The 24032-nt window shown below is 40.1% G+C and overlaps 1 protein-coding gene across 3 annotated transcripts in view; it reads right to left on the bottom strand.

The window, feature by feature from the left end:
* The window catches only part of KCNK10 (potassium two pore domain channel subfamily K member 10), a 61814-nt gene extending 38123 nt beyond the window's left edge, over positions 1-23691 (bottom strand). For 2 of the 3 annotated variants that reach the window (XM_033063213.1, XM_033063215.1), the window contains exons 1-2: positions 23173-23691; positions 22244-22301 (exon numbers count right to left, since the gene is read on the bottom strand). In XM_033063213.1, coding sequence (XP_032919104.1) covers positions 22244-22295 — 52 coding nt within the window. In that variant the 5' untranslated portion in view covers positions 22296-22301; positions 23173-23691. Of the gene's footprint in view, positions 1-22243; positions 22302-22845; positions 22996-23172 lie in introns of those variants that run through there. The other variant, XM_033063214.1, reaches the window with a different exon arrangement.
* Between the last annotated feature and the right edge of the window lie 341 nt (positions 23692-24032).

The raw sequence follows: 24032 nt of genomic DNA, 5'->3' as shown, positions 1-24032 counted from the left end.
TCACCTTGGGACCGAGTCGCTGTATAGCCCAGATGACCTTGACAATACATCAGAGCTAACAAGTCCTGACCTCCAGTTGGACTTAATAGCCCAACCACTGTGTCAAGCTACCAAGGCATGTAAATCGAAGCTGGGTCACCTCCAAATAATCAGATATCTCATCATCACACTTCCCCAGTCTCTGTCGCTAGAGTTACCAATGGCAAGATGAGGCCGGGTTCCTCAGCATCCACTGATATAATGGTACCACATGTAGAATTTGAAGATGCTGGATTCATTTTAAACCAAATTCCTGTGTAATATTACCATGGTGCAGCTGCCACTGGCCTGTAAGTTCTTCAAAAACAGATCAAATTTTTGCATATCAGACCCAAATCAGATTATAGTAAAAATACAGCTACTTTAGGTGCATTCTCTGAACTTAGTCGCAATGTGTCTTTGCTGTTTCACTTAGAAATTAAAGCAGAAAAATTTACAACATCCCATCAGAGTGGCATTGTAACCCCATTCTCTAAATTTAAACATACAATATGATTACACATTGAGTCTGAGGGGCCACAACTCTTTCCCAACAAAAACCATTTTATGATACTGAATAATTTCAGAACTAGAGCATTTACTATAGTCATGTTTTCCTACAAGCAATACAACTCTGAAGCATTGCATGGAGGATGTTTCCAGCTTACTTGATAATCAGTAAACTACAGAAATCTATAGTTGCTTTACACTTACAGCTAATATTTCATTTCATATATGAGTTTAGAGGTTCCAGATACTACACAGATTAGAAATGATCCAAGATCAGATCAAAAGCCTTTGTGATTGATTCCTTTTTAATTTGTTTTGCAACATCCTGTGGCAGAGCTGTTCAGTTTGACCATCAAAAGATCTTTATGGTTCCCAACATTTATTAACCAGGATGGGGTGACATCAAACTTAAAAGAATATTTTCTCTCACCTCTAGATATATTTCATGTGACTTTTAAGAACTTTATATGACAATAGGAAGAAGAGTGAGACTATTAGAAAGAAGTCACACTTTTTGTAAGACATCAGGTATATTCATTCTCTAAGTCTCCTGAAAGTATTATTGTAATAAATACAGTGAATTTCAGTAGGAAACACCAAAAAAGTATGCAGAATAAACATCATAAAATATTGAGGTTGTATGAAGCAGTTGAAATTTCCCTTTCTCTATAGGCAAGTATCTTAAACCTGAGTCAAAACATCTCCTTACCAAACTAAATTTGAGTACTCACAAAAGTGGCTCAGCTGATGTAACTCCATGTAACATAACTTCCACAGGTTCATAGAATTTGAATTAGAGCCCATGACTACTGTGTTACCAACACCAAATCTGTGAGCCTGAGGGCTGATTTTTCGCACTTCAGATTACCCAGCATCAGGATCCAAGGCTTACATGGTAAGAAGAGAACAGAATTCACGTGACAGAATGCTACAATTTTTTGAAACAGGTATCCACTTTCCCACAACTGGCATAGTCCAGTGTAAACTGGGTGAGCCTCGTAGCTGAAAGTAATGTCTGCCTTTGATGTGACACAAATAAGTCAAGAAGAAGGAAGTCAAGAGCTGGTGTCATTAAAACAGCATTTGTGAGTGCTCTTTTCCTCTCTGCTAGTATAAATGCTTCTTCTTATTCAAATAATGTTTCTGGCAAAGTGTTAAAAGCCTTACAGTAAAATCATGGCCTGTTTGATTCTGTCTTCTAAGGAAAATATGTTGTACTGATTTAAGAACAAGACGGGAAGTTCACAGTAGAGAACATAAAATGTTCTTATAAATATTTTGTCAAACAGCTTAGTGGATTACTGCGCTCAGCTTGCTTATCTCTAAAAAGGAGAGAAGAAGAACTGTCTTAGTTTTTAATTTTCTGCTATTAGTAATAGCTATCCTAAGTGACTGTAGAACTATTGATCCTAAAGTCTTTTATTATATAAATAAATTCACAGGAAGACTGTATTAAAGCAGCTAGTTAAGCAACTGCTGTGTAACAGAAATGGCCTTCTTACAAAACCGATGCACAAGGCACAACTGCAGTCAACACTGCAGTGACTTTAAGCAGTTAGGTATTGGAAGAAAAGTGTAGATACTATCTAGGAGCTATCCCACTCTACAAGACAGTGGGGTTAGTGACTTCAACACATGGTAAGAAGTTGGAAATCCTGATTTCTAATTGGACTCTGAAACTGTACTCTCACAAAAGTGCTGCCATTTGCCTTTAAGCCATGGCTTCATCAACTGCAAAAAGAGAAACTAGCGCTTAGTTTTCTATAAGTGTCCTGGGAGAGTCCATTTCTGAAAATAAGAGCTAACTAAAATTCCAGAATTTTAACAAGTGTTTTCACTAAAATCAAAGGACAAACTACATTGGTAATTCAACAATGTGCAGAGGTATACAGCTTAAAAAAATTAAGGACTGCATAAATTCTTGCATTTGTAGAGACTGTTTAGACCATAGTTTAGGACAGACATAGAGCAAAATATAATAAATGCAGAACAATCCCTACTTCATTTGTTCATGTTTTTTGAAACAAGCTGCTGTCAGAACAAGCTTTTCCCCAAACAGAGCTTCATCCATATGTTTGTTAAATCATATCAAAGAAGACTTAATTAGTCTCAGTGAAAGCAATGATGGATATTCATTCACATGCATGAACTATATTAGCTGACAGCAAATCTCATAGGTACAGGAACCCCCAAAGGAACAGTCCAGTGTTTCAAAACAGGCCTTATCCCAGGAAAAAGATGCCAGAGAGCAAAGAAAGGTAAATTTCTGATTGTTTGGATAACCTTCGAAATTAAACGACTGAAGACATTAATGTTCCAAGTGAAATTGCAATGTTAAAATCTGTACAGCTGTTCACATTTGAGATCATCACATTACCTGAGCTTGTACCGGCGAACATGACTGCTGATGTTTGAAGAGCTTAAATACCTCAGATTTCTGCTAATATTGATGAGAATTAAGGAAACAAAATCTCACTCGCCATCAGGATGATGGGGCAAAGCTTAACTGGTTAAAGTTGTGGGCGATTCCCTGCTAGGGAGAGCAGAGGGCCCGACGTGCTGAGCAGGCCCAGGCCATAGCAGGCTGCGCTGTCCCCTGGGCCCGGGCCACAGACACCACCAGGGCACCTCCCAGCCGGGCAGGGCCCTCAGAGCGCTGCCCTTCCTGATCTGCCACCCCGGGACCGAGGGGACGGCAGCACACAGTCCAAGGGCAGCCAGAAAGGACTTCAGGGCCTTTGGATGTTTGCTAAGGGAGTCTGGGGTGTGGGTGATATTCTCCCCTCTAGTTACAGTTGAAGGCAGCATCATGGGAAGAAATGGACAGACTGAGTCTACGGCTCCACAGCCAGTGCCGTCATCATGGGGAGTTTTGACAATGGGATGGCTCTACACAGCCCCAGGCATGCTGGCACCAGACAGGTTCACCTTCCTCAGTGGTGGAAGAGAGTTATTGCTCAGGAACTAGTGGCGCTCACTGGCCGGGCTTTGAACTAGATGTTAGGGGGTAGAGGGGCAATATGAGGCTTGTTCCTGGCACACGTGAGAAGATGTGAAAATAGATAGATAGAGGGACAAGGTGCTAGGGAGGGTTCTTTGTAGTGACTCTGAACTGTGCTAGCCACCATACTTGCAGTCTTAGGGAGATGAGCCAGGGAGTCTGAACAGAAGCCACAGGGAAACACCAGGGAAATTTCTGAAAGGAATAATGGGGTGCTCCTCTAGGAAGGCAGCATGGCAATCCCGGAGCAAGAAATTGGACAAGGAAGGCAAGAGACAGGGACAGCTGAAGCTGAGTTGGGAACTGCTGGTAGAACTAAAGGTAAAGAGACATGCACAGACAGTGGAGACAAAGACATATAACCTGAGAAGAGCATAGAAATGAAGGGATGGGGTAAGGAAGGCTAAGGCAAAGCTGAAACTGAGCCTCACAAGGGACACCAATAATAACAAGAAGGTCTTCTACTGGTATGTTAACCAGAAAAGGAAAGTCACACAAGCCCTCTGATAAACAACGTTGGTAAACTGGTAACAATAGATGAGAAGAAGGCTGGGGTACTCAACAACTTTTTCACCTCAGTCTTCAGTGACAGACTGTGTTCAACTGACTTTTGACTATGAAAACATCAAAATGTGGCTTTGTCACAGTGACCTGTATCCTGGCAACTATCTTACTCGATATGCTAAGAACATAGGAGATACAAAGAAACCTCGTTTTGAAGGAGAGTTTCTTAAGTGGTTTAAGCCAAATAATTTTTTTAAAAAAATAAACATGCCCTTCTCTGTGTTACTGCTCTCACAATTTCTACTGTGAAAAATATGTAAGTCAGGGTTAATAGTGTCTTATTTAGTTCTTAATTTTCTTCCACATTCCTGTGTTGCACAGACACACAACAACGTATGAACATTTTAATGAGAGAATAGTAGACACATCTAATAAAAATGCTGCCTTCACAGGATTCAACACAGAATTACATAGAAGCTATATGCCATTACACATTCATAAATTCAGCAACAGGCTTTGAGTTTGAAACATGAGTTGATCAGAAATTAAATTGGAGATTTCATCCCCCATTTAGTGGTGCTCTGGAAGGTAGGAAACAAAACACTCTCAGCTCAAGTAAAAAGGTTTGTTGATACATGTCTAAAGGTACATACCAATATTTTTTCCCAAGATCTTCGTAATACAATAGGAGGTTTCTTTAAAGAAAGGAAATTATGCATTCTTCAGAAATGTTCATAGTCAAATATCCAAAATTTCCCATGAAGCTTTTTTATATTTATATTAAACTAGAAATTTAATTAGAATTATAAAGGAATCTCATCATGTATTCCAGTTTCACTGAGAAAATTCAGGAGCAAATAGTCTTCCCTACAGCTTTTACAAGATCCTATATTGGCACTTCTACATACTTCCTGTAGTACTACTTAGTAAACTAGTATTCCTTTCTAATATAGAAACACGATTTTTTTGTCAACTGTATGAAGTTGCAGGACAGAACTCTCACGCACCAAAGCTTGGAAATGTCTTTGAGGTATTAAAATTGATTTACAGTCTTTTATTTAAATTTAACTGCACATGTTTTTTTCCTCCCCAAGTCCCCCGCTGAAATAGCCACGCACTGAATTTAACATTAAAAGGTTTCCTGACTGAACAATACAGAAAGGCAGGAAAATAAGCAGCCCACCCTTGGATAATATATTAATTTTTCACTCCAAGGCTCTTGCTCATCTCCAAACAGAAGTTCCTGGGGAATGTGAGTACCTAGCATTTGCTTCCAATCTCAAATCTTTCCCACAGACTCCCCAGGTTCTATCAGATAAGGGCTGCTGGAGTTAGGATAGCAGGACTGTGCCTGAAAGGCATAGCAAATATAAGAGGCATGTTAGAGAAATAGTGGAGCCAGTCAGTGTATTTAGCTATCACCTATATGAACTTCTCAAGAATATGCATGCAGATCTACAAATGAAGAGAACTGGATGGTCTAACAGGAAGCAGGTGAAAGTAATGAAACACTGAATTTTCTGTCCATGTATTACCAAAAAAATCATTAAGCCATCAAAATTTTGCAATTTGAGGATATTGCAAATCATTTCCACTACCTGATTTACTTGTTTTCCCACTCCCCCTCACCCCTCATTCATCTCTTTCTGTTGTGGTTTTTAACAAGTTTTAGAGAGAGCATCCATTTTACCAGCTCAATGAATGTTGAATTTTTATAACTGGGCATTCAAAAATCTGATGCTGGTTTAGAAAGTCTGGCTTTTAGAACAAAAATCCAAGTAGATAATGCTCATGTTTGCCTTTGTGTTTGTGCAGCATCTTTGCATGATGTGGGCTAATTAACAGGTGACATTACAGCTGTGATCAAGAAATGGGAGAAAAATCCTGCCTGCAGGCTACAATTATGTATGGGGCAGAACACTGGTATCCCTGTGGCAGTTGTTCTGGATTGAGGAATGAGAATAATAAGAATTGCTGTCTGGGGACCACAGGATTCATACAGTCATGGATCAAGAAAAGTGTTATCAGTGCTGACATGTTTTACACCAGTTTGGCCCAGGTCCTTCTGCCTATCCCCAAGGCACAGAAATTGAGCAGTGAAAGTCACTGCCAAGCTTGCCACACAAGGGGACTTTCACCATACTGCTCCTACGGCATTTTGTTGAGAACTGCACCTGAAATGAGAAGTATTACTACTGCATTTACTGTTCATGAAAGCAAAGCTTGACACATTGTTAGGAAAACACAGAGGGCCTCTGAGCATATAGCTTTTCACTGCAGCAGCACCCCCTGGGTTAAATCTAGCGCTGTTTTCCCTGAAGAGGATTCTCTAATGCAGCATTAGTGCTGCTGACTTCAGCAAAATCTCAGCTGTCTGCTGCAAATGCAGTCATCATCAGCAAGGCATTCTACGGAGTATGAGAGACAGGTAAAGGCAGAAAGGGCAATACACATTAAACAAAATAGATTGGATGCTGTTAGAAGAAAAGTAGCATTGATTCCTCCCAGTTCCCCCTTTCCCTGAGTGAGGTGAGAAGGGAAAGAGTATGTTAGGTTACAAATCTGCATAAGGAATAAAAGCACTGTTTGCTTCCTATTACAGGGAAATGTTAGTGAAATAGAGTAAAAGTTCATAATAATGAGCTGTCTCTGTTGGTGGGGAGAGAAATATCAGCAATATGTATCAGAGGGAATTATATCTGACCATTGTTTTGCCATCCCTGGTAGCAGCTTTAGGAAGTATGTGATACCCAAAGGATTCTGCAATTTCTGTACCATTCATCATATATTCCCATCTAATGCTCAAAATTATGATTCTCAGTAAGCTTAAAAAAATCTACACTATTCTGCTGCATCAGTTAAAATTGAAACATACTAATTAATAGCTCTTGGAATACCCCAGCTGCTTAATTAATCTGGAGAACACAGTTGTTATGAGAAAACAAAAACACACTCTTTTATTTTTTTTTTTCATTAGAAAACTATGGTTTAGGCAAAACTAAAAGATTTTAACAGCCTAAATTGGAACATGGTAGAACTCAGCATGGTCTGAGTTAAGGTGTCTCTTTAGAAAGAGCTTTCCAATGAAAAGGGTCTTCACATGGTGGTGATGCTAATGGCTCTGTAAATCATCAGAACTAAGGAGAACCTAAGCCTCTTGTCTCTTACCAAAAAGCTTCTTTAGTGTCACACAAGAACTTAGTTATGCAGTAAGTAATTAGAATGAATTTTACACTCCACTGAAGGACAATATCACTCCTGTCTGAAACCATTTTTTTTTTTTGCAAAGAACAAATCTTGAGGGAATCTTCCCCAGTTTCTACTGCCCATACTACCAGAATATAGTACTCTCATATACCTGTGCAGCAAGTGCCTGACAGAAACAAGTACCTGGCTGTCTGGTCTGCATGGTAGTAATCTCCCTTAGGTGGCAAGGTGATGGGAGCAGGGTAGCTCCAGCGGTGGTCTCTGTGGAAAGCCTGGGACTGCCCCTTTCTGCGCACAGCCAGTTCCTGCTAATTCCAATAGATCTACAACAGGACATAGCTGAGCCCATCAGGGAAGTTGGTAGCACTTTTGTGAACATATAGTCTAGAAAAGGAAAATATTGTGCAGATTTTGAAAAATAAGGGTAAAAGTGTGAGAAAGAATCCTAAAAACACCAAGGAGAAAGAGGCACTCCAGGAGCTGTAGGAGATATTCTCCTGCAGCCTATGAGTTTTGGAGGAGATCATGATGGACTTGATATTTCCCTGGAGCTCATGGAGAGGATCACACCAGAGCAGATATTCACACTGCAGCATGTGGAGGAATCCAATCTAGGGCAGGCTGATATTTCCTGAAGTGCTGCTACCTGTGGAGAGACCATGCTGGAGGAGCTTTATCCTAAAGGACCGCAGCCCATGGTATGGACTCATTCAGGAACAAGGAAAAAGTGTAAGGAGAAAGGTATAGTCTAGAGGAGCTAGACCCACCAAAACCCTCCACTCCCTATCCCCCTGCACCACGTGGGTGGGGAGGAAGAAGAAGAGTCAGGCATGAAGCAATTAAGATTCTAGGCAAAAGTAAAGCAGGGGAAGGTATTTTAACCTTCGTCTTTATTTCTTACCACCCAAATCTATTTTAATTAGAAATGAATTTTCCCCAAGTAAGGTTTTGTTTGCCTGTGATGGCCATCTCTAACTGGTCTCCCTGGCTTTATCTCAACTCACAAACTTGTTCAGTCTTATTTTCTCCCCCTCTCCTTTGAGGAGGAGTGAGGGTGGCTTGGTGGGCTTCTGGTAGTCAGCCAAGGTCAACCCACCACAGAGAGTTTCCACAGATGCAATAAAGATGAAGACACAACTCAGACTGTATTGTTCAGCAACACTTTTCCTCTGAGTTTCACCAGTTATTTGCATATGGATTTGGTGAAAAAGTTATCAGTCCAATCTCTAAGAATATCAATGTATAGATCAGGATTTAAACTACAATGATAAACAGGATTTAGCTAAAAAGGCAGCAAACATCCTTCCAATAATAATGCATTTTTGTCACTCTCTACTGGAGCTGGGTCAATTTGGAACAAAAACATTCCGTTCCTTTCATTCTAATTTTCCCTTCTCAAACATAAGCATTTTATTTCACTCACTTTCTACACACATTTAAGAAAAATGGATGCCAGTAGCATACATTTTCAAATAAAGTGAAATGTCAAATTGATTAAATATTTCATGCTGGCAGGAAGTGCATGCATACATAACTAGTGAAGGAGCAATACAACATGATGTCTCTGAAAATTCTAAAACAGTATTAAAAAGCCTCAATCTTCTTGTAGATAATAAATGGCTTGAAATTGGGTGCTAGGTAAACCTGACAGGTTGGATTACTTATTAATCTAGTTGTAACCAGTTTAAAAAGTATGCCAACAATTAAAAAGTCTATGCAATTATCATTCCCCTGAGCTATGCCATGTCCCTCTGCTTTGTGAGGCCATTGTAAAACTCTCTGCTATTCTATAATTTAGCAATTCTGAATCTACTGTCCCTAAAGAGATAGAAAAATGTATGTATCAGCAAATTTAATTTTAGTCAAGAAAGTGTAGTGAGAGAGGAGGGTCTGAATACCATTTTCATGTTTATTCTATTTCTGAAAGACAATGCCATTGCTAATTGTGAATGTTTTATTTCAAAGTATGGAAAAAAGGGCAGTTCAAAGCATCTCACAGGAACTTTCAAAGCAGGGAAAGGGAAAACTCACAATGGTGGCCTAGGAAAATAAGAAGTCTGAAGGGCTAAAATCTAAGTGCCCTTAACCATATAAACCCCCAAAAAATCTCACTATGCCAATAAGTTTGTACTTTTTTGTTATTTTTTGTGTACGTCCTTATTAATAGTCAACACAGTCATCTTTTCAACATCCCACATCAATTTCCACTGCAGTTTCCAAAGTATTTGCTTAATATAAAGGAAAATGCTGTTTAGATTATATGTAAAAAGGTGAAGAGAAATCTCACAAAAGAAAATAAGACACTGAGTAACTAAAGAGAGCGACGAATCCTTTCCTAGATCTCTTAAGAACAGTGCAGGAAATAACTGATTAATCTGTACCAAGGAAGTAAGGGGAATATATATCTTAAGAAAAAATCTAGCTACAAGGAGAGCTAAGCATGGGAACAGCCATCAATATATTGATATGTCCTTTATTGGAAATATCTAAGAACAGGACACAAAATCACCTGCCAGAAATTGTCAGTGTTATTCATGTCTTCCATATCCCTGTGAATCCAAGAAGAAAACCTACCAGTGAAGGCTAACAGAGAAAAACAGCCTAATGTTGTTGTATTCAACATCTAGAATCTGTAAAAATAGAAACTAATGAAATGTTAAAGGAATATTTTTTTTAAAAAAGGCATATTAAAAAAAAAAAAAAATCATTCCACTTGGCAATCTAGTCTCAACTCCTGGCAGGAAAATGCTTTTGAAATCCTTTTCCTCCCCTTCAACGTAAGGTAGTCAATCACACCTCAAAATTCCTTTTTGCATCAGTTGTGCCAAATCTTATAGCACTTCACAAATAATAGATAAACCCCTGTGCCACTGAGAAGAAAAAACACTGAATGTGTTCACAGTTTGCCTCATGTAAACACTGCCATAGAGAACTTAGCAAATTAATTAAATTCAAGAGCAATTTCAAAAGCTGATTTAAAAAGCTCTTTGTCATTTGAGCATCAAGAAGGTACGACGATTTTTCATCAATATATTAGCAAATTTTCAAGTTCTTTCAGGGGACATGCTCTTTTCCACTATACATTACAGAATGCCGTTCTATCTGATACAAAGTTAATAGACAGCCATAAATCAGATTCCTTTCTTTCGTTGGTTATAAAGGAAAGATATGATAACTACGTGTAAGCTGATCTAGACAATTATTTACAAGAACTTCCAGATTCTGACCCAGCCTCTCCTCTATCAGAACTGCAGTGTGAGCGTGCTCGTGAACTTAAAATGGACTGCCCAAGAGTTACTGTCTTGTAAACACAGCCTCAGAGCTCCTACTACTGAGGCTATGCAAATGTCAGGGAAACAACAGGAAGCCCAAGGCTGGCTTGAGCAGGTATCTGCCAGGACTTGTCCACTGACATGAAAAAAAAAATCTCTGCAAAAGTCATGGGATGCTGGGATACTTTCTCCTCCCTCCCCCCTCTCCCAGGCACTGCGCTATTCTAATGCATACGTGACAGCTCACTGGTCAAAAGAATGGATGTGCTAAGGCAGGACATGAACTCCAGGAATAGCTGAAAGCATCAGGGTTTTTTTCTAGTTTGGCTTCAGGACAGCAGTCCTCAGGGGCATTCCTAGCTAACACTGGCATTAGCATGAAGATGCACTGCTGCTGACACCATTTGTAGCACTACTTACAGAGCTGCCAAGTCCAGACGAATACTTGATAGAGGTTGGTCTTGTGCTGGAGTGAGATTGTACACTCACTGCTGGAGGGCAGTTTGGATTTTGTTTCCCTTGCTTTTGCCTTCTCTCTCTTCTGACCTCTCTTCCACCCTGCCCTCCTCCAAATCCATCCATCTGCTCTTGTCCCTCACTTCTGTCCCACCGTGCTGGCAGTGTGGGAGGTAGCACACCCCTAACTCCCTGTTCAGTTCCTCTTCTCGGCACTACCCTTCCCATAGCCCCCAACACCTGAGCCCATGTTTATGTGTGACAAGCTCATCAATGAACTTCAGGAGAATGAAAAATTGAGCAGAAGAGCATTACAGTGAGGAGCAGGAAGTACTGAGGGAAGATTAGAAGTGATTGACAGGGGAAAGTCCCAAATATGGAACTCTCCCGCTTCAAGATTGGTGACTGTGTTTGTTCCAACACACTCATTGGCAGCAGAGCTATCATTAGCTGTATGAGGCTATTTATAGAGAAACTGAATACAGAGAAACCCACGAAAAATTCTCACCTTTCTCTTTCTGAAATAAGACTAAAACCAATAGATCATGCTAAAAGCTGTTTCCCTAGCAATTGATTGGTAATTCTTGCTCCTGCTAAAATTGAGAGTGCTAGTTCATGCAGGTCTCTGCTCTGCCAAATAGGAAGCAAGTGCTTTTGGCTCAAGATCTTGAGGTGTAGAGAAGACTTTATGAAAAAGAGCTCCTGCCAGAGGAAATGACCATACCGCTGTTCTCCTCATTAGGTAACATACAGAAAAACTGATTTTTTGTCAGTATGGTACAAACATCAAGGAATAAACAGCTGCTCTCTGGTTCTCTGCAGATTTCACCCTTCAATGAACAACAGAGAGGTTAAACAGTGATGCTGCTGTTTACCCATAATCTTCTTTTTACAGACCGAACCAAAAATTTGTTATTACGTTATTATGTGTTATTGTGTGCTGTGTATGAAACAAGTTGTTTAGTTTTCCTCAATAAGAAGTGTCCCAGGATTCCAGCAACATTTAGGAAGAGTCTTAATCTCCCACCACAGGTTTTCAGTGTGCTCCCCTTCAAAGTACTCATAGGATGATGTAGAGTCAGGGGTTTTGCTGGGATCTTCCAAATATCCTATCTCAGAGATTCAGAAAAGAAATTCAGCCAATGGTCTCATGGCCAGACCAAACAGTCAAGGAAACCTAAGCCTTGGATTTTAGCATAATAAGGCAAGGATGTTCTTATTGAAAGAAACCTAGTGGTAAAACAATCAAGTGGAAGAGACAACAAAACAAAGATTCATGCTGGGCTTCCTAGAAGGAAGCTATCTAATCTACATTTGAAATAAAACTGATGCTGGCTGTCTGCCAGAGGTACAGCCTTACAGTGGAGTGAAGGAATTCCTTGACCATCTCAGTCATGAGAAGGGACTTCAGCAGCACCACTGACTGGATGTCAGGCTAGGCGTTTCTTCCCCAGTCTGACTACTGATTAGGATCTATAGAAAAATACTTTGAATTCAAGCAAATCTCATTAGTGATTTACCATTTCAATTCAGTGATAATTTCTCTAATTTTCTGTGCAACAGCAATAAAAGTGGATCTTTCCATGCGGCAATGGCCAGAAATCTTGTAAGAAGCACATTGCTCAGGCTATTTTTTTGTTCACTATTTAGGTATACTATTTGCATAACCAGAGGATCCAATCTATTTCATTGTCTTGAGTTCTTACACACATTAATACTCTTAGTTAAAGTGAATGAAAGCTTTCCAATCTTTAAAAACCTATTCTGGAATAGGATAAAGAATACATATAAGACAGGTAGGACAAAATTAATCTGTGCAGAAAAAATTTTTCACAAGGAACAGAAAGTTGTTGTTTGAAACGCATTTATTCAGCATAGGAATTTTGATATTCTCTTATTATAAATTCTTTATAATACACACATTGTTATTTTACACTTTCAGTGTGTAAGTCAGCAGAAACAACTCTTGTCTCATTTCTTTGCTTAGCTGTAACTTGGAATACATCCCACTAATCTGTCATAAGAGATGTGGTCAAATCGATCAGTGCAGCCTAGAGAGATTCTGCTGACCCTAAACCAGACCTTTACTGAAAATTCTCCTGGCTCCAATAACCATATTTGACTATAGCTCCCTTAACCATAACAGGTCCTTAGAAAACTCTAGAATTTCAGATACCTACTTATATTAGGTTGAGATTGATTAATTATTATATTATTATATTGTTATATTATTATATTACTTATAGCTGTTTTATACTCCAACTGAGTGACACTCAAATGGTGTAATTCAGCTTCCCATCCCACTACCAAGTGAGAGGTTATGGGATAACCTAACTGCCTTAAGCTGTGCTCCAGAAGGGCACAAGTCTCCCTTAGATCTATTAGCACATATACCACGCCTATACAAATATCTTAGCTACCTTAAAATCCCTTATATGTCAGCAGATGCCTATTTTTAGAAAACTGAATCAACAAAAAAAATGTCAGGTAGCAATGAGAAATTCAGGTCACAAAGTCACATGTCATTGCAACCCAATAAACAGGCTCTATTTCCCATGGAGACAAATTAGTCTGTAGGATCATGAAGAGGTGGCTCTGGGGTTGTTTCTCAGTTGTCATGATTGCTGCTACTCAAGGCCTCTCTACCCAATGCTTTCTTGTGCAATCCAAACTTAGCAATGTTAACATTTAAGTAATCAGTGATAGATCTGGGTTAGCCTAGAAGAACATCTTTGAGATGTTCCTGCTGCTTCCTGCATTTCAGTTGGGAGCTTCTGCAGTACCATTTCTTTCATAATTCTTTCATCAATGAGGTTTTTCACACACAGTAGCTAGTGACTGTCTTTTTTCTCCAAGATGAAAAGCTGAAATTTGAGAGGTTAAAAGCCCTGGACAAGCTGTCAGAATGTATTTTCTGTTTTCAAATCATGTTAATATTATTATATTACAGTATCAAGTGAGAAATAATCCAAACACCCTTCAACAACATATCACTGAATCTTCAAAAACTCTGTGGCACAAGTTTAAGGTGCCAAAATCCAAAATCCTCATCCAGTGGCATGTTGTTTTTTCTTCCTAGGGAAGAAAAGATGAGTCAGTCCTGCTGAGATAGGAACATATGGCTCTAACAAAACTAGGTACTCAAAGCCTGGTGTTTAAAGCCCTGTGATGATCCTGTAGGACTGTGATACCATAATAACTTGCTTTCTATGAAGATTTTTTAGGGTGTTGTCTTTTGTCATCCCCTGCTAGCAAAACAGTCTATTGTCTTCAGCAAAAAAAGTATCAGAGAGTCATGCATAATACACAGATTACCAGAAAAAGAACTGAAGCAATTTAAAGATCTATTAAATGCATCCACTTGGGTACAAAATAGAGGAACAAATGGAAGAAATATTAAGCATGTTTTTCCAATGAAAGACTAGTCAGATAAACATATCATAATCTATGACAGATACTAAATTCATGAGATAAAAATATTTTGTAATATGTCCATGAGATTATTTATAATGTGAATTAGTTTTGCTCACTGAGGAAGACCTTGATACACGCCTGAGGCACCAACAGAGAATACAAAGATATTTCAGGGACTTTTTAAATATGAACTATGATACATATTTATTTCTAAAAGTTGGAAATAACATCATGTGCTTGAAAACAGTGGATTCTAGTTGAAGGCAGCCAAACTCATCTTTATGTCCACACATTTATTTTCTTTTCACATCATTTTCAGCCTTACCACAGGTACACTCTATTCATTCTGCATTTCCTGGACTTCTGTCAGCTGATCTGACCCTGTCACACTTTGGACCCACACTGTTGTAATCCATATTTCCTAGAGAAATTTATTTTGTCTCTCGTTTTTTAGGTCTTTATTTATTATCAATTTTCTTCTAAAATTTCAAATTGCAAATTCTAACAAAATGCTAGACCTAAGCATGTCTGGATTTCAAAAAAGAAATTGAACCCCACCCAGATTTTGCAACTGATTACTCCTATACTCCTATTACTCCTATTCAGGACTCCAGATCCTAAGTGCAACATGTTTCAAGTCCTTTCACATATGCTGTATCTCACACCTCTTGCCACAACTCCATCTTCCAGCAAGATGTTCCCTTTCTATTTCAAAAGCAGAAAAATAAAATTAAGCCAGGTTTGTGCGTTCTCTTCCACCTTTTTTTCCCCCATACAGGTTTTGACAACAGATTCTGTCACCCTACTAGCTTTCATTTCAACTTCCAACACTGTGATATACCCACATTGAAATTTCTGCCTAACCTCAGAATTGCACCAATGTCCTCCTATGCTCATATTTTAGGACAACTGGATAACACATGTACTTGAGACACCTTGCCAACAGTAAGATTTGTAATAGCATAAGAATTGTATTAGCAATTAAAGAAAAATATTAAATCTGAATTCTTGGTTTCAGCATTCCCAAACTAAGGAAACAGTCCCTAAATTCTGTGACTCATTAACATGGTAAGAGATTCATAGTTCAATTTTGAAGTATATTTTTGTTTAAATACTCTGAGTTGATATTTGATTGTGAGAAAAGTAGCCCAGAAAGTATGTTTGGAGGATAACAGTGGTCCATGGACTAAAAAGGATTGGTACTACCACTATGAAGTACAGGGGTGTAGGATACATGCTGTTCTCACCTGTTGTTTCATGTCATATAACTGGGGTTAACAGTGTGAGCTGCATGGCACATAATTTATGAAAGTCAGCAGGTTCATCTTAGAGCATGTTTCTCATTACATTATAGACAAAAAACTGAAGTATAACCAAGGCCTCAGGTTATATATAAGCAGCCTCTATTTGACAAAGGCCAGGTCCCAGGATGCTTTTAACTCCTACAGAAAACAAAGACCAGAGACATTCCTATGAAAAAGGTATTTTAAAAGTATTACTTAGCGTTTTGCTGAATGTCACTTCTTTTATATAAAACTTCTATATAAAAAGCAGGCAACTGTTCAGCATTCATATTCTCTGCTTCAGCCTTTGCTATTACACTGAGATTATTGCAAAGTAAAGATTAGTCACTTGCATTACACTGAGCTCTTTACTACTCTACCTTGAGTACTAGCGTGTTGCTTATCCCTTTCTTATATTGACCTCCTCATTTTTCCCTTCCCATTTCACTCCAGGTGCTTACCCTATTAGTGCACAAAATCTAAGGCCTCTGTTTTCCCAGTAATTCCAGGCACTCCCTTACTCTTAACTCAGTAAAGCCTGCAGCAACAACACAATTCTTTTAAAATTAAGAACTGCATTTTGCTCACGCTGAAGTGAGTAGTAAAAGTCCTAGCTCTGGATTAAACAAAGAGGGTAAGAATTAAACTGTATCACCATCTGTATGCACTCTTCTGACTGAAGCTAATATAATCCACACACTAGCTACATAAATCCACATAAATGCCAAAAGCTGAACCAAAACCTGCCCAATTACAACTGGTATCATATATCTTCATCCCATGAGCAAACTCCATCACTTCAGGTAGCATCTGTTTTTTCAAGAGCTGCCCAAGGGACTTTTCTGTCCAAAAGCCGTTAACAGATTACTCTTGTACATACACAGTAAAAAATAGCATTGGTATTCTTCACTGAAATCATAATCCTGTCCTAACCTCTCCCACTGATGACAATCTTATTGCTCGTCCTATCTTAGACTTAACAGCTTCCTATTGCCTTTGATTTTTTCATTCCCTTTTCCTCACACTACAGATGACATCTTAATGATACCCTACCCTCCATCTTTCTTACCTTGACTAGAGTTCAGTCTTCCTTCACTACTGTAAGAAAGCTGCTGTCTTTTGATCAGCATTTTTCTTACTACTAATTTTACTTTTTTGGATCCTTCATTTTACCATTACAAGGGCATCCTAAAGACAACAATGACAAAACTAATAGCTGTCTGCTGTCTTTCTTTCTCTCTTCCTAATTCAATTGTCTCTTTCCATCTCTTACACTGGCATCCGCAGTACTCACCTGTCTTCTCTGCAGGTTCCACATAACCTTTAGTAAAGTTCTGATTTTTTTCATTCTCTTCTATTTGTTTTTCCAAACTCTTCAAATTTTCCACCTTACCATACTTGGCGCTATTGTACCTACACCATGCACTTCCAGGAGTGTCCTCCTGTTTTTCCGATTTATATCCTCCTTCTTATATCTCATTTAAATAAACTCCCTGAAGAGTTCTACAATCCATACTTACTAGGCACAGCAGAGTCCTAGTCTATCAGATGGGTGGGTAAGTAGCCAATATGACTTTGAGACAATTAGCACAGGGTCAGTAGCCTCTGACCATGGGTCATTGGCAGGGACCAGATCTACTTTTTCACACATTACAGCTTCCCAGAAAAGGCTTCATCTACTGAGATAGTAACAACCAACTTGCTAATGCAAAAAGATATTGTCTAACTCACAGTTGCATTCTACTCCTTTTACTCCTTGAAAACAGAGGACAGAAACAAGCACCTTTATTCTACTCTATGCCTTTCTAATCAAGTTTACCTTCTGCATTGGTGTCTTCGAGCAAAAGAACAGAAAGAGGAGGTACTGCAGCAATTTGTAACACTTCACTGGCAGTCAATTTAATTTATACTGAGTACTAATGTTGAAGATTTTTCAAGCAGTCATCAAGGGATGGTCCAATCCTGACACCTGCACAAAAGCATTTGAAACTCAGCTCATTGTCCCACACAGAGGTGTCCAGTGCTGCTTGAGGTCTCTTGGGTGAAGTGAGAAATCCCAAGGCTGGTGACAAAGAACCTATGGAAGATTTGAGCCTCTCTGAAGCAGAAGCTGGGGAATATCAAAGCTGCTTAGATACTTCTAATGAGAAGCTCTATTGACTGTTCAGTATCTGTAAAGCATAAGTGATACAAGCCTCCTCTAGCTGTAAAGTGCAGAGACAACCTTATTTCTTAATTGATGTGATCTGTGTATGATGACAGGCTGTTTTGCTCCTTCCTAATTGTTTTAGCATTTAATTGCAATGCATAAGCTCTTCTTTCAATAGCAGATTTTAGATTGCTCTAAACAAGTTAATTATATTTCACAACACCCTTGTACATTAAGGAAGTATTAATATTCCTGTTTTCCAGTCTAGGAAAAAGGGAAGACAAGAAAGGGGAAGTGGCTTCCTGAAGGTTAAACAGTAAGTCAGTAGCAAAATTTGAAGAGGAACTCCAGACTCTCAACCACAGTTTGAATTTCCCACAGACCATTAACTCCCATGCTAAATGTTAGGATGGCAATAAATACGTGATTTTAGAGTTTCAAACTGCAAACAGTGCATTTGTGAAAGAACGCAGGAACTTGAATTAAAACTTCAGAGCTACAAAACTTTAGCATTGAGGTAAACATTGAGCTGAATATCCAAAAAGCTCTGACAATCCATATCACTGCAATGGAACTGAATCTGCAAGCACAAAGAAACAAACAAGACTGAATTCCATTTGCTCCCTGCTAAGAGCATCACAAGATATGCTTCCCTTGAAAAAGAAGGGAAAAAATGAAACAATCTCCCCCTCACTCTAAAAGATAGTCACACTTGGAGATAATTTCTAAGTATATTTGAAACTGTCTCACCTTTTTATTTTTTTCCACAAAGAAAATCAATTTCAAGCAGATAATTTTTAGGAAAAAAGTTGATATTTCTGTAACATCCAGATGTCACAGACAGGGTAAGGGACACACCCTGTTTTAGGTACTATATAAAAATATATGTACAAAGACATTATGAGCTAATTCAAGCACAGAAAACAGGTGGGTGTAACAAGCAGCAGGAGGACTGCAAGAAAGGAAAGATATGAACAACTATGAGCAATTATGAGAATTAAAGTCTTCATATGTTGCTAAAAATCCAATCATATTCTGGAAGGTATAGATGAGAGGTTGCACTAAGTATGAAACTGAAAATCTGGTCTTTCACTAATTTCAGTTATTACTACTGAACAGCACCAAATGTGAGAAGCAACAATAAGAGATTGGTAGGTCAAATATTTTCTGATTAAGTACATACACAATGATTCCACCAGTAACACAAAATAGTGAGCTTGTTTTTTTTAAATGTAAGGCCAGGTATTGTGATATCCTTTACTCCTATTCAACATGTCCAGTGCTCCCTAAAACATTCTTGAAGTATCTCCTAGGGTTTTTTTAGTAATTTCTTACTATAGTAATTTCTCCCTATTCATTCACTGAATATATATTGCATGAGTTATAATCAATATATATCACATTCAATGGCATATTTCACACTGGATTCTTAAGGCCAAGTCCCAATGACTTTTGTGGTTGAGTTTGATGTTTGTTAAGGGGTTCATATAGTTTGATTGCCTGATACAGTATGGGGACTTCACAAAAGGAATCTGGACCCTATACACTTCCAGATTTATGAAATATTTGGTTTATCTAGAAAACACACTCACCATTTACATGTAATACAGAGATATACTTTATGCCCAAAACACATGAAGATAATACACAACATGATAAAATCACAGTTTCATCTCCAAGCCCTGTTTGTATAGTTTAATGGCTAAGAATTCAGTCTCCCATTACCTGTCTGTCAGACCATTCTTCATGTCAATTCCATTCCTTTAAATATCTCTGCACAAAGCCTTTCTATGGTATATTGATCTTTACTGATGCGAACTGAGAATACCAGTTCTATGCAGATGAAAGTTACCAGCAGCCCCTAATTTATTTATATATGTAAATATTTACAGTTTAGTCAGCTTTATGGAGTTGAGCATTAATTAATTTCAATTACTGTCATTCTGACCTGGGTTCAAACCAGCAATATCATCAATTCCAAGCCAGCCATATCCCCACAAAAAGAGTCCCAGCCTTTAGAAAAGTGTATTGTTTGTATAAAATATTGGCTGGAATAATCATTTCTAAACAGCCTTTGAGATGCCATAGCTCTCACTTATGTTCTTGGGCTGCTAGCTTGCTTGCCAGGAGCATCAGCTGATCTATTCCAAGTATTGTTAGCACAAGTTATCACAATTTCTACTAGACAAAACTATGGAAACTGCATGTTCCCTGCCTGACAACCAGAACAGTGCATAATCATAAAATACACTCTGAAATGGGCCTGTATTAGAGTGTGAATACTAACTGGACATGAGCTGTGCTCTAACACTTAGGATTCTTTGCATCCCTTCACCACCAACTTTCTATATGTTGATCTTTATATCTGAGAACAGCTACTTCAGTTCTTAACTCCAGAGATACCACATAGGATGCAAAATAAATACATCATTCTTGTATGTGCAGAGAATAGACTACATACGTGATTGTAAATCAAATTCATTTTAGAGCTTTTAGTTATATCATATAGATCATGGCTAACATTTATATCTAAATAAATATATTTTTGTTTCAAAAATAATAGAACTTTGATCTACCTTGTCTTCTACACACATAATTCTTCAGTGAGACTACATGAGCACAATGTCACTGCACTGTTCCTCTGTTGGTTAAAGGATTGGAACTTAATCAGCTTTTCCTTGACAATTGCCTTTGTTCCATTCCACCAAATTTTGTCTATTTTCCAAGTCTCTTGGAGAATTAGAAAAGAACTTTTTTTGCTTCCTCCTTGGCAATACATCAGCCTCCTTTATGTTTGCCTAACAAAGTCAATACACTGCAGAGAAATAACTGTTAGGATTCTGAAATTATTAGCAGGCATTCCGCTTGGTGGAGAGGAAACCTGCTTGGTTTGGGGTCTTTTAGCTGCTACAGTACTCAATAGTTTTGCCACATCAGTAAATTGTGGCCAACCACCTGTTGGATCCATATGCTTTAAAACTAATTGCCAAGCAAAGGATCTGCACACAGAATGTCATCCATACATCCTCCTGTGTGCCCTGTCAGAGAAAAGAAGGAAACAAATTTTTGCATTAAAAGGCATTTTTCAATTCATAAAATGGATTTAAATTGAGATGTAGCAAATACAAATTTAGAAAAACACCTGGCTAGAGCAAGTTTTCACCACAAAGAATTTAGACACTAGGATAAGGAATATACTGTTATTTAAATAATCTGTTAGCACTACTATCCATGTGTTCATTGGGAAGATGAGGGCGGAGGAGGCTGATGTGTCGATTTCAGCCTTCACCTAATTAAAGATGTATTAAGGCTTAAACTAAACCTGAATTGTGTGTACAGCAGATTGTTCTACTGTATTCCTTCAATAACATGAGAAACTGTTTCTAATGTTTCATTTTGTAAATGTGAGGGCATGGAGGATGACAGGCAAATTGACCACTAAAACCAAACCTGTGGGATAAAGAGGAATAATCAAAGCCTGTGTTATCACTTCATAATTCCTGCAAGCACTGCTGTACAGCAACTGGCTGCCCGCAGTTCTGCTGCAAACCTGAGCAATGGCTTCAAGTTGTTCTGCTCCTGTACCAATGCACAGAAATATGACACACCAGTGTACAAATTACCAATAGGGTTTTTTCAGTCACTTCTGTAGGAGGATGAACCTCCTCCCCATGAAGAGTATTTGACTACAATTTATTTTTAAATACTACTTGGATCATATTATTAAAATCCACTGCACTGGCATAAATCTCATTCCACCATCACGCAAACACATTCCCTAAGATTGAGTCCAAATGTACCTATGTAGTTAATCAAACTATCCACTTGGGCTGATCAGTTGTTAATAGGATGCAGTAAAGCGTGTAAAGGTCCCTTTGGGCTCCCTTATTTAATGTGTCATTTTATACCACCCAGACTAAAGGTCTGTCTACACTAAAGGTTATATTGCTGCGGCATTCTGCTACTGCCAACAAGCATGTGCCATCGAGGAGCCCTGAACAAGCACTCACATCTGTGTCCACTCCTGTACCACCCATTTAGTAGAGACAATGATCACTAGAAACAACAAAGGAGCCACTGATAAAACAAACAATGCTGTGAGCCAGAAATTACTGCCATGCCAGTCAAGTTTGCCTTGAAAACACTCAAGAAAAAGGAAGAGGATGAGGCAAGAGACACATAAAACTGTAAAACTTAGACGTAGAAGAGGTTTTAGCCATGCAGCCACCCAACCCCGTAACTGAGTAGCATTTTCTAATGCACTGCTATAGGATTGAGCAAGAAAGACTGAGCAGTGCTCATGGGAAGCAGACAAACATCCAACGCCTCCTCCCATTCGGAGTCACATAATCTCCTACGAGTCAATAGACACAAGGAATAATAACAATTGTTATTACAGTAGTAATGATAGTAATAGAGAATCACCAACCTTGAGGATCCCAGTTCACCTGTTTTCTTGGAGTCTCAATTGGAAATTTCATCGCTTCCTTTTTGCAAAGGGAGTAAAAAGAATTAAATAAATTCCCAACCTTCCTGTCTCGATGCTGCAGTCAAACAAATTAATTTCAAATTATAGGGAGCCTGCGCTGTTTGACAGAGGGAAACTGGTGGTTGCCAAGGAAAGAAATACACAAATAAATGGAAAAGGTGGGGAGGGGCGGGCAGGGGAGTGGAGTGGAGGGGTTTGCAGGCACCCCAACACAGAGAGGGGTATAAGGGATGGACTAAGAACCGGAGAGAATCCGGAGGAGCAGGCACGGAGCCGACTGAGGCAGGCAGCGGGTCCAGGGTGCCGCTGGCTCCTGGGGAGGCTCCCGCAGCTGTTTCGCCCCGTCCACCTGCAGATGTCAGGGTGGCGGGGTCCCCGCTGCAGCGCGGCCCCTCTGCTGCGCCCACCCGAGGGGGACCCGGGCTGGAGACAGCGCAGGCTTGCAAGGATCGGGGAGTCGTCCAGCCCCCCACGCCCCCAGAGACACCTCCCACACGTGCACAAGCTCGCTAGCCTCAGCCGTCCCCCAAAAATGAGCGCACCTCAGCTCAGCCCCGGGCACTAGAGGGGAAGCAAAAGTCAGCCATGGGGCGTGAGCCGCAGCAGCGCGGCTGGGGCGAGGCTGGGGCGAGGCTGGGGCGAGGCTCGGGACCACCCCGGCTCAATGCAGCAGCAGCCCGGCTCGCCCAGGAGAGCCGGAGCAGGAAGAAGGGAAGGAGGAGGAGGGAGCCACCCTACAGCTTTGGAGGGAATTCACGGAGCCCCTCTCTGCACTGGCATAAAAAGGGGGTGGGGAGAGCCTGCGAGTCCCTTTGTAAGAGGCAGTGGAGGGGTGCCTAGGGAGGGGGCAGGCTCCGGCTGGTACTCACAAGGTATCCTTCCCGAGAGGGGAATGCAGGCTTGTTTGGCGGAGTTTGCAGCCGGAGACACGCTCGACTAGGCTACGAGCAGCAGTAGCGGCGGCGGCAGCACATGGCAGGAGTACGGCAGCATCCATAGGCTCTGCAGCGCAGGGGGAGGGGAAGGGCAGGGGATCGTGCGAGCCCCCGCAGGCTCTGGGGACCAGGACCGGGTACCCCGAAAGCCAAGGGACCCCTGCTCTCCCTTCTGTCCCCGATCCTCACTGTGGACAGGGACAGACACTTCGCGACAAGGCAGTGCCTGGCTCAGCGGGGCTGTAAGATGTGGCCAAGCTGCAGGGAGGGGGCAGAGGCTGGAGACCCCTCGAAGCCCCCCCGAGCTCTCAGGGGTCTTCGGGGAAACGGACGACACTTGTGCAATTATCAGGCACCTGCTTTTTTCCAGATCTGCATTCTTCCTCCTCTTGCTCGTTCTCCAGGCTTTCCCTCGAATCCAAAACAGGCTAGTAACACCAGAGAAGTCTCCAGTTCCAGCTACAATACATGCCCCAGCTCCCCTCCCTTAGCCAGGAAAACAAAACCCCAGCCCCTCTGGGGGCCTGAAAGAAAACTGTGTGAGGTTAACCCTGTCCTGCCTATTCTCTTCCACAGTGGAAATCAACTCTTTGTGTGAAGGGGACCATCCACGGGGGATGTTTTAGTGGAGAGATCCACAATTTCTCATATGTCATGGTCAGAGACCCATACCAGAATCATTCCAGAGGTCCATAGACCTTCTGAATTTTCAGGAAATTTGGTTGGGATCAAAACCTGTTATGTGTGATAATTTGTGCCCTGCATTTTTCTCTGTACTTTTTTTTCCCAACTGC

The sequence above is a fragment of the Catharus ustulatus genome, chromosome 6 (assembly GCF_009819885.2).
Source record: "Catharus ustulatus isolate bCatUst1 chromosome 6, bCatUst1.pri.v2, whole genome shotgun sequence".
NCBI lineage: Eukaryota > Metazoa > Chordata > Aves > Passeriformes > Turdidae > Catharus > Catharus ustulatus.
This window is presented reverse-complemented; position numbering and strand designations above follow the sequence as displayed.